This window comes from Sylvia atricapilla, chromosome 1 (genome assembly GCF_009819655.1).
Source record: "Sylvia atricapilla isolate bSylAtr1 chromosome 1, bSylAtr1.pri, whole genome shotgun sequence".
In the NCBI taxonomy this organism is placed as follows: Eukaryota; Metazoa; Chordata; class Aves; order Passeriformes; family Sylviidae; genus Sylvia; species Sylvia atricapilla.
In genome coordinates, this window is record NC_089140.1 from 66436902 (window position 1) to 66447868 (window position 10967).

The 10967-nt window shown below is 38.9% G+C and overlaps 1 protein-coding gene across 1 annotated transcript; it reads left to right on the plus strand.

Moving 5' to 3' along the window:
• The first annotated feature begins 221 nt into the window (after positions 1 to 221).
• On the plus strand, positions 222 to 9854 carry BLOC1S5 (biogenesis of lysosomal organelles complex 1 subunit 5). Its single transcript, XM_066324848.1, has 5 exons — positions 222 to 361; positions 1548 to 1630; positions 3762 to 3891; positions 5519 to 5577; positions 7772 to 9854. The coding sequence occupies exons 1-5, from the start codon at positions 265 to 267 to the stop codon at positions 7949 to 7951; spliced, it is 549 nt and encodes a 182-aa protein (XP_066180945.1). The 5' UTR covers positions 222 to 264; the 3' UTR covers positions 7952 to 9854.
• Positions 9855 to 10967: the final 1113 nt, after the last annotated feature.

Consider the following 10967-nt stretch of genomic DNA (forward strand, 5'->3'; position numbering starts at 1 on the left):
GCTCCCTCAGCCTCTGCTCACAGGACATGCCCTCCAGCCCCGCCGCCCTTCTCCAGGCCCGGCCGGGTCTCCGCCCCACAGCCCAGGCACCGGAGGGTTCGCGGCCCCGGGGGCGGCTCCGGGCCGGCGCGGCGCGATGAGCTCACGGCGCGATGAGCTCACGGCGCGGCGCTCGGCGGCCCGGCGGAAGCTGAGCGGGGCCGGGGCCGGGGCTGGGGCTGGGGCCGGGGCTGGGGCTGCGCTGCCCGGGGGCCGCCGAGCGCCATGAGCGGGGCCGGCCCCGCGTCCCCCGGCCCGCCGTCCGCCGACAGGAGACGGGACTCTCCGGCCGCCGGGTCGCCGATCCAGCCCATCATAAAGGGTAAGGAGGGAGCGGTGCGGGCCCCGGGAGGTGCCGAGCCCGCTGTGTAAGCCCGCGGCAGCGGCGGAGAGACGGCCCAGGGGCCCCGGGAGAAGCCAGAGTATCCCGGGACCGGTCCAGCCCTCTGGGATTCCAGTGCCCTCAGTCCCTCCGAGGTTCGGCGGCGTGTGCTGAGGTTTAAAGCTGGACACCTGGGAGGCTTCGCTGGCTTTCGTCTCTCTGAATTAGAAACCAAGGTGTCTCTGTGGCTTTTTTTCCGGGAGCCGAGTCGGCCACCGAGGCCCTTGCCACGGGCACGGTGTTTCTTGGGAAGCTCTTACTTTCGGTCTTCATCTCCCGAGTTTTGTCCTGGTTAATCCGTGCACAGAAGCGTTTGGACTGGGAAGTGTTTTAGCCCATGCTTTATTTACTACAGCCACGACTTTCCCAAATTTCTAAATAATCGTTCTGCACCGTTTTGAACGGGGTGGGATTCAGGGTGTAGAGCCAACATGGGTGGATACAGTAGAGCCACAGGGCAGGCCCATCACCTGGGGCTGGAGAAGGCATCCTTTAGATGGCAGTGCCACCTTAAAGTCTTTTATTGGGACTACGTTGTGTCTTTCTTGAATCAGCATTTGCTATACTCCCATAGTGCTTTTAAATTTAGCAGGCTTTTTCTTTGTGACAGACAAGCCTGTTTCTCTGCAATACGTAAAGTAGTAAGTACTCTTTTCCAACACTAAATTTCAAGTCTGGCCCTAGAATACAAGAAACTGCTGACAGATTTCCTTTGTAGTGAGGATTCCTCCTGTCTCTTGCTGCAGAAGACTCCCACAGTTACCCTGTGGATCTCTTTCAAGCTGCAGCGTTTAGTTATGTTCTTTTACCAGCATTTACAGTCAGATCCAGAAGCTGTACTGAGCAGAAAGACGACTGAGCCAAAGGGTGCTGAGCCGCAGAGGAGAACATTCACCTTCACAAAAAGGTGTCTTTGGCATCTGGAATGCTGGTTCATTGTGTTTTATCTAAGCTGGTGGTTTGCTGGATAGATAGGTTACCCTACAAAATCTGTTCTGATGCTCTTCTGGTTTTGTAGGTACTTGGTGAGCAACAGTCCTTCCTCACACTGAGGTCTAGTGTGCTGCCTCTGTTGTGTAGCCTGGTGAGAGAAAAACTAAAATTTTGGCGTTCATTAATTTTCTAGATGTTGGGGAAGTCTATTCAAGACTGCTGGATCACCGACCAGTAATTCAGGGAGAAATACGTTACTTTGTTAAAGAATTTGAAGTAAGTATTTGAATCTTATTGGATGCTGGGGCAGTCTGAAACCTTGAAGAGCTTTAGCATCTTTTTAGATATCATAGTAGGTACATAACTTTCTTCAAAAGGGCTTGACATGGATTTTTTTTTTTTTTTTTTGCTAAATAACACACTTGTAGTATACATCTGCATCTTTAGCAAACAAGGCAGTAATTTTTCTTTTAAAAGTTTTGAAAAGAACATGTCATTTTTTGGGTTCTCTTTCCCTGCAGATGACTGGCAAGAATATTGATGTAGGAGAATAATATAGTCCTAACATCTTAGAGAAGTCCAGATGGTTCAAGGAAAGTATTGTTGGCCAGTATAGGTTTACATCTCCTTGAGCGACTACTTTATGCCTCAGCTGGATTCAGCTACCACAGTTATATTTTTATTTTCTTTGATTTTCGTTACACAAGAGAAAGTGACACTACTGGAAAAGAAGAGGTGCACTTCGTGCAAAGTATTAAAATCGATTCAATTAAAATTGAATAACTGTTATTTGATTGGGTGCAGATAAGGCTAAAGTACTGAATGTGTAGAAGTGTTTATATACAGCTTTGCCTGGAAAGTATAATTTGGTTTCCACAAGATGGCAGCAAAAGTTTAGACATTTGAATTTGAATCCTATGCCGGGAGAAGGCTGTTTCTGTATAAATTTTTATTCCTTACAGAATGTGGAATTTAAAAATGTAACTGAAAATGCAGTTACACCTCCAAATTCCAGTATGAAGACCTGATTTTAATGACATTAAAATGTCTTTTCCCCTCACCACCTCTCAACCTAGATTGTGGCTTATATTTCAAGAAGATGTATTTTGTCTCTGCTGGTTTAGCAAAGCCCAGATATGAAATAAAGTCTCATCAGATCTGTATTGTCTGGGCTTGAGAGTCCTACAAAATTATTTATTTTCTCTGCTTTCCCTAACTAAGCTATAGGATACAGTAAGTAATTTTAAATGTCATTCCACAGGAAGGAAAATACTAAACTCTTGGACAAAATTAGAACTTATCCCAGGTTGATAATTCATATATTTGTCTCATTTAACCTGAAGCCTTGTTCTGTTTATTAGGCAAACTTAATATATTCTTATATCATTTATTGAAATTTAGTTACTGGTTTATACTTTTATGGAGGGGAAATAGCAAAGTAGAGGATTGTTTAAATTTTTGCAATTTAGAATTCCTTTTAAGTGGGCTCAGGACCACTAGCACCCAAAAATTCCACTTGTTTCTAACTTTGAGATATGATATACTTTTTGGTTGTAGTAGGATGTGTGCTTATGCTTTCAATGATTAGCACCTACTGTGCAAGGAATGGAGATTTGCACTCAGGGATTCTGGAGCCTGTTTAATTAAGGAGTTTTACTTGTCTGTGCTTCTGTTTCTGAAGCTTTAAAATGGGTGTGGTGATCCCTGTCCCACTTCGTGTGATGAAGTATTTTTTGTTTATGTAGAGTTTTTATCTGAAGTAAAATGGAGGTGAAATTCAGAGTGGGGATGGTACTGTGGCTTCAGAAATATATATATATTATTTTTTAATTTAGACAATAAAACAAGGTCTTGCTGTACTTGTAATTAGTTATGATCAGTAGTGATCTAGAAGAGCTACGTCTTTTGTCAGCTGTGTTATATTACTTTTTAGTCAAACTCATTCCTGTACTTCAGTTAAAACAATTTTACTTGCATTGTTTTCACCTCCTGCTATACTAAATGTGGAGGGTCAGATATCAAGCAAGCAGAATCACTGCTGTGTTATTTCTCAGTAACCAACTGAGTTACAAATATGAAATGCTTTCAAGCTCTGTTGCTCTTTGTTGTTTTAGAGATGCTGTAAATTATGTATAGAAAACAGGACATTGTTTCCACACGGTGTGTAAATAGTTAATACTGTCTTTTCTCACAGGGCCAGAGGAGTCATTCAAAGGATTTTTGTATTTTAACGTCGGAATGGATGATTGCTCTCTTTTTTTGGCAATGTTATCTATCTTGTTAAATAGATAGAGGAACACTTTAGCAGACAATGGTCTAGTCTTTGAGATGAAGCTATTATTTTATCAAATGGGAAACCATCTTTAATTTGTGAAGTGGAATTCACTTTCTGTCATTTTTGTGGCAGGAAAAACGTGGCCTCCGAGAACTGCGAGTACTGGAAAATCTAAAAAATACCATCTTTGAGACAAATGAACGTGTTCTTCCAAAGTGTGAGCAGGCAATGCAAGACAATTTGAGTGAAACTTTCAAGAGATGTAAGCAGACTGCTTCCTATTGCTCTTGATGCATCATTTTGAGGAGTAATTTAAACAGTTTGGATTCAAAATATGACTTGTTAAAAATTACCACTTTGGGTATTTTTCTATTCTTTACGTGCTTTGTTCTCACTTCTGTGCAACTTTCAAAGGGAAACAACAGGGATCTTTTTTGATATGTAGTAGTTTAGTCAATCAGCTCTCACTAAGGTAATATTAAAAGTTTTTTCTTGATTTAAGTAGAAGCTATTTCAGCTCATTCTTTTCCTATTCACTTGGAAATAATGCTCCACGTTGACTAAAGCCATGAACAAAATTTCAGTTTCCTGGTTTCCTGCAAGCATGCTGTCGTGTGACCTCCAAGTTTCTCGATTTTCCCACAGAAGTGCATAAAACTGCATCCCATCACTTAAAACTTACTGCTGTATAGCTATGAAATTTATTATTATTCAGTCACAAATCGGGAAGTAATAGTAATTGCATGCTAATTTTAGTTTCATCCTTATTAATGCATTTCTTTACTGCTCAGGTTTTAAAAGAATGTTTGAAATTTGTACTAATTTTTAAGTGTTGTTTTTTTCTTCTAACTGATTTAGCAGGATGATTTCTTCAAAAGAGATTCTAAGAGAGTAGCTACACAGCTTTAACTGCCAAATTTATGCAGTTGAAACATGCCACTGTGGGTTTTGTTGCAATTTGTGGCATTTTGTATAAGCATTTAATTTCCTGTAACTTATTTATATGGCATCTGGCATATGCAGAATAGCAAATGGTAGATGGTGCTTTACACACCAGAAACATTGAAACTTAAAATTTAATCATGCACATAAGGCATCCTAATACCATCTAACTGGGGTGTACCCTCAGTTCTGCTCCCTGACTTTCTAATGGCCAGCTGTGCAGTACATCTCCAGTAGCAGACTCCCAGAATGGTTGAGGTGGGAAGGGATCTCTGGAGGTCATGTCCAACCTCCCTGCTCAAGCAGCAGTAGCTTGAGCCAGTTGTCCAGGACTGCATCCAGTTGCTGCTTGGGAAATTAGTGTATTTAATTGTGTGTTAAAATTAAGTGTTAAATAAGTTAGGGGGAGAAGCATGTGTAGGAAGGAATACAGTTCCTATTTTCATTGACAAGTTTTCCCAGGCTTAGTCTGGGAGAGAAAAGATGGACTTCAGCATAAAGATGTGCATGTGGAGTCTATGCATAGCCACTGGGGGGAAAATAAGGGAAAAAAAAAACCCAGTTAACTAAAACATAGAGTTTGGTCACCTGTTTCTACTTACTGACTTGAGAGTGGTATTTGATGTCTCCTGAGGTGCTGAGTAGTGCACTCCAGCTGATCAGCAGCACTAAGAGTGTGGGCACAAGAGGACCTCACTGCCTTCCTGCTTTTGGCTTCTAGAACATACAGAGGTTGAATTCTGAAATAAGCCTACTTATTTTTATAACTGTAAAAGTTGTAAGTGTAAAGCATTTTCTGCAATGTACAGGTGACTTTTGGGCAGAGTTAAGTGATGCAGTGGGATATAATCTTCATCTTGCAACACCCTCACATCTTCTAAATCCCATTCAGGCAAGTTTCTTTGATTTACAGCAGCAGACTAATCTACTGCAATTTGTTGTTTCAGTGCAAGCTGCCAACGCTATGATCCATAGACTCCAAGAGAGGGAGTGTGAAGCAAGAAAGGTAAAGGACGGATGGATAGATTTTTATTTTGTGATCCAAGAGTCTTGTGCTTCACGGCAAGTTTGTCTGCCTTCAGTATAGCAAAACTTAAAAACATATTTTTCTGTACCCTATATACTTGCAGTAAAACTTCTTTTGGGGTGATTTCTGCACTTATAAAATGTACACTGCAAAGTTAATGGATCTAGCTAACTCTTTCTACAATCTCCTGATATATGGAAAGTATTTTTTTATTTCCTTTGCTTTATTTTCCCTCCTAGCTCAGACTATAACATTTGTCACATACAGGGAAAGCTTAAATATAAAAAAACTTATTTTCTGTGGAACAAAAAACATCTACTAACCTACCAGAATGGAAATGTAAATCTTTCCTAGTTTGCAGAGAACATTGAGCATATTATATATATTGCTTGTTGAAAAGGAAGTGGGTTTTTTTCACTTGTGGATGGGTTATTTAATGAAGGGCTATATTATAGGAACATGCGAATCATTGGAACCCTTTCAGTTGGCTACTCTTTGCTTATTTGAAATACATGTGCTCTGAATCTAAAACCTGGAAAATTAAACAAGAAATTAGTTTCATGTATTCCCATTCCAACTTTTTTATTGTGTTCCTGCATTATCTCTTTACTTGCAAAATGCTGTTGATAATAATTTAGTTCAGGAAAAACCAAAGACGTTTCCATGGCCATCAAGCAAAGCAGGCTGTGCATCAATGGATGTAAGCTGATAGTCATGTTTTTCTTTCCTCTTCTGCAACTGATGAAGATGGGCAGTCCAGTTGCACTTGAATACTGGTGCTGGGCAAACAGCACACGTCTGAGCACTGACAGAGTTTCCTTGTGTCTGACACTAAAGTAGATACTCAGAGAGAGGCAGGAAATTCTTACAGTTCTACTACTGTTTGTTTGAAGTAAAACTTTAATAAGAAATTTATAACTTGCTTATAATTTATAAGAAAATGAACAGTCAGTTAGTAAGAATGGTGACTGTTCTTTTTAAAAAATGCTAACTGTATGTTTCCACTTTTTTTTTTTTTTAATATGTAGCGGAAAAGTTGCATTTGAGACTTTTTGGCTTGAAACTTACTGAATTGGAGTAGTAACATGTAGGCAATTTTTTAAAAATATAGATAAAAGTTGTCTTTATAATGCAGCCAGTTGAGGAAAAATACCTTTTTGTTAGTTTTCTGAAATGATGTGTTCTGAAAAAAGTGAGATTTTGGCTGAATGTTGTGTCAGGTTTGGGAAGGTGACGTGTAATTGTGTCAAAAAGTGTCTGAAACACCAATGTTTCAAGACCCATCGAATACTAACGAGTGTACCTGTCAAACTGTTTGTGTGCACTGGTGCATTTTGTCAGTAGATGTTACTGTATCTGTTTCAAACAAAATGGATCTCGGTGTAATGATGTTAAAGTGTATCAAAGGACAAACTGAAAAAAGTCCTGTATTTAGCCCACGGTGTGTGATCTTGAAGAACAGCAGTGTTTAAGAATACATAAATGCGTTCCCAGTGCCTTTAGTTTTCAAAAAGGCCACACAGAGGAAACAGTCATTGCTGATACACTGAAAAGGAGAGGAGCTAAAAAAGGAAGAAGGATTCTGTTCTGCTGGGAGATGGAGCAAATGGAAGAACAACTGCCTAGATTTATTTTGGCTTCCGCACCTATAATATAAGGGGGCCAGACTGTCAATACAGCTTGCAAGAAATCCACAGAATTACACTGCATTTTGTCATGTGCATTGGGTGTGCGTATGATCTCTTTTTCTAGATATTTAGACATTTTAATTATTTTTTTTTTTCAAGATAAGATAGTGAACAGGATTAGACTTAGTAGAAGCCAAGCAGTAGGCAAGTATGAGGGGAAAAATAACTTATTTATAAAGAAAGACATTAATCACAGTCAGAGCTATCTGGCTAAAGCAAAAACACTAGCTGCCAGTTTCAAAACATTTAATCTCTCTGTTGTATTTTATAGAAATAGCATCATTACTAACACAAGCACGTTAATAATATTGCAGACATTTTACCATTGGGATTGGCTATACAAAAATAAATGTTTTCTTTTTAGTTTCTCCTTTCTATATGTTTTCCTGCTACTTTCCAGATACTTTAACATTATGTAGCCCTCATTAAACCCCTCATTTAGCATGGAAATTATTGTTAAAAACTTCCTATTTTCCTCCTGTCAGCTTCAGGCAGACAAGGTGATGGCTCGTGAAGAGAAGTGCATTGCCCACTGGGAGGAGTTCATGAGAGAGCAGCAGAACAAACGTGCAGAGGTGGATGAAGAGCACAGAAAAGCCATGGAGCGCCTCAAAGAGCAGTATTCCAACATGGAGAAGGAACTGGCCAAATACGTTTCTTTTTAAGACCTTTTTTAATGCTGGATTTGTGCCATACTCAGTTGTTTCTGACTTAAATTGAGGCTCTTTTGGAAAGCTGAAGCTGATAGAAAAAAGGAGAATTTTCTCTACAGGCTTGGTACGGGAAGAAAAGGTTTGCATACTTTCAACTTAAGTGCCTATCTATGCTTTTGGTTCACAGCAGGTGGAATGCCAGTATTTCTTTGTTTGTTGGAAGGTGGAACTGAAAATTGTGTGACTACATCAGCTCAGGGAATTGCAAACTGGAGTTCCCTCCCATCAGCAGAGTATCGTATCATTTGGGAAAACAGAGACTAATGTAATATCAACTATCCTGGTGTGCAGCCACAGCCCTTTCCCAAAAAGTAGGTTAATAGATTCCAGCCATAGTTAGCTGAGAATTCACTGGGAAAACACTATATTCTGCTTGTAGATTTCAAGAAAATAAACTTAACTTATGGAATATTTTGCTTTGAAGATCAACCAATGAAAGATCTCAGCAGAGTTTTAAATCCAGTTGTAATTCAAACTTCTGGGTTGTACGTTCAGTATTATGAAGTTGCAATTTTAATGGGTTTTGTTAACGTAAGAATTGTACAGTAAGCTTGGTCAAAAATTCCTTTTTTTTTCCTCCCTTTAAATGTCTCAGGCCTCTCTTTTTAAGCTTTACTGTTCTAAGCAAAGCCAAAACAAGCTAAAAAAGTGATCATGAGAAGCATATCAGTCTTTGTATTAGCTTTGTAGCTAGTACAGTTTTACCTTAAATATTTGGCATGCTGTTGGTTTACTTAGGATAAGCTTGTCAGAACTTTATGAAGCAATTGAGGTAAGATTTTTGTTTCTTTATCAGCATAACAAATGAGCAGATTAGTTGTTAAATGCCTGTAGTACTGATCTGCTTTCTTACCAACTTTTACAGCATATGTGAAATACACTCCTGCACTGCTTTCCTTTATCCCAAACTTGCAGTTACCAGCAGTGTAACTGAAGAACTTAACTTAATCAGTTCATTAACCAAGGAAAATGAGACGTAGTACCTTAATGAAATTTGCTGCAAGCTAACCGTTAGTGCAGGAAATATCTTTCCATAATTTAGCTGGTGTCCAATGTAGAATGGAAACAGGTAAAAATAAACAGAATTTATGCTTTACCTGTATTGCAGCAGTAATACACCAACAAGGGTTGCTTGTGTAGGTTTATGGCTTGGTTTCAAGGCTCCATTCCTGGCAGCATGTTGATAGTGTGATTAAAGTTAGTAGAGGAGATGGAATAAGTATTTGAGATTTCTTTCAATAACACTGAATTCCTGCCAAGCTGCTCTGCCTGCTACCGTAGGCCCAACAGATTCATCAATCATCATCGTGTATCTGGACTGAAAAGAGGATTTGCCAACACTGGGGCACACTGGAATGTTGTTAATTCTCTGTTCTGAATGGAAAAAACATAGATGTCTCAAAAGGATTACACATGAAAAATAGGAAAGCCACTTTTTGAACAACTCCTTTCTGAATAGAGGGGGACTTCTGTAATATTTCTCAGCATGTGTACCCATGATGAGTGCTGTAACTAAGCTCAGACTTTTCATTTAAAAAGAAAAAATTAGTTCTTGCCTGTCTTTAGAATTGGGTGTGGAATAGTTTTGTTTGGAGCACAGACTAGAAGTGGATTCTCTTATCAGATTATTTGATGTATATGTGCTCAAAGCCCAAATATCTTTGTAACAAAATGCATTTAACTGCCTACTGAATTAATTTTTATTTTTGCACTGATAATTTTTATTAAGATTTAGATACTAACTAATGCACTGGAGCTGTAGATTTTAGTATTTCATCAATTTGGAGGCTCATAAGCAATGATGCAAGTATTGTAAGTTGGATATTCACTGGAAAATAAAGTGGTATTTCCAAAACCTGGGATGTGTGCGCTCCTGATTTTTTGGGAAACTTCTTAAGTACTAACACTGAAAATATGTTCCTCTTTCAGAATGTTTTATGCTAAAGAATCTTTTATGCTGGAAATCATTTGAAAGCACACTTCTTCAAAATCTGTCTACCTCTTGGTCAGTGTTATTCATTGTGGGGACTAAATGAAAAGTATTTTTTCCTGAAATAATTTCATTTAGTAACTTTCACATTTTTGGCATGATATGCTCTAAGTACTTGTAAATGCTTAATCATTTTTGAAGCAACTTGGCAACATCTGTAAGAAAACCTATTTTTCTGTCCAAATGCTTTAAAAAATCTTGACCAGTACCTGCTATGTCCAATACTAATATGTCTGACTGATGAAGAAAGATTCCTGTCTTCAGCATTTTTTTTCAAAGTTGGACTGTGGTCTGTTTGGACACAATAGTTCTCCACAGTGCAGCTTTCTTTGCAAAATTCAAGTTTTTGTTATTCACAGTCTCAGCTCTTTGGGAGAAATAGAAAAATCAATAGTTCAATAGTTGGTTTTATGCCATTGGTGCACAAAGAATATGTTTCACCTTATACTTGCAATTTTACATGACTGAATTCCATAGCTTTAAAAATGTTGAGGATTTATTTTATCCCTCTTAAACCTGATAGAAGTTTGCATTGGATTCCAATTGGAGTTGAAAAAGGTCCTCAATATTAAGTTAACTTCTAGTATGAAAGGTGAGTTTTGCAATCCATCTTTGTACCAGATTATGTGTATAGCTTTTCACTTTACTGTTAGTCCTGCTTATTTAGCTGAGCTGTTCCTTGAAACCAAAAGTGGGGTTGGGTGTCATGTAACCACTGGAATGTTTTCTTAGTCTTTCTGTTCTAATGAACACATAGCAAGAAGCTGGTGTCTTCCTTGGAACTGCTGCATGAAACCTGCCCCTTCTGTATTTAGGAGAAATAAAAATCAGGAAACTGGAGAGGTATTTAAGGGTTTGGGTTTTTTTAAAGTGCCTTACACTAAAAATTAATCTGTGTGCTGTTCTTGGTATGAGTATATCTAAGGCCTATCACTTTGTTTTAACCTTAGGTATGAGAGAGAATGCTGATTTTTGTGC

Coding starts and splice junctions, on each gene's coding strand:
- BLOC1S5 (XM_066324848.1), top strand. CDS start 265: ATGAGCGGGGCCGGCCCCGCGTCCCCCGGCCCGCCGTCCGCCGACAGG. Junction 362..1,547: donor GATCCAGCCCATCATAAAGG/GTAAGGAGGGAG, acceptor TTAATTTTCTAG/ATGTTGGGGAAGTCTATTCA. Junction 5,578..7,771: donor GGGAGTGTGAAGCAAGAAAG/GTAAAGGACGGA, acceptor TCCTCCTGTCAG/CTTCAGGCAGACAAGGTGAT.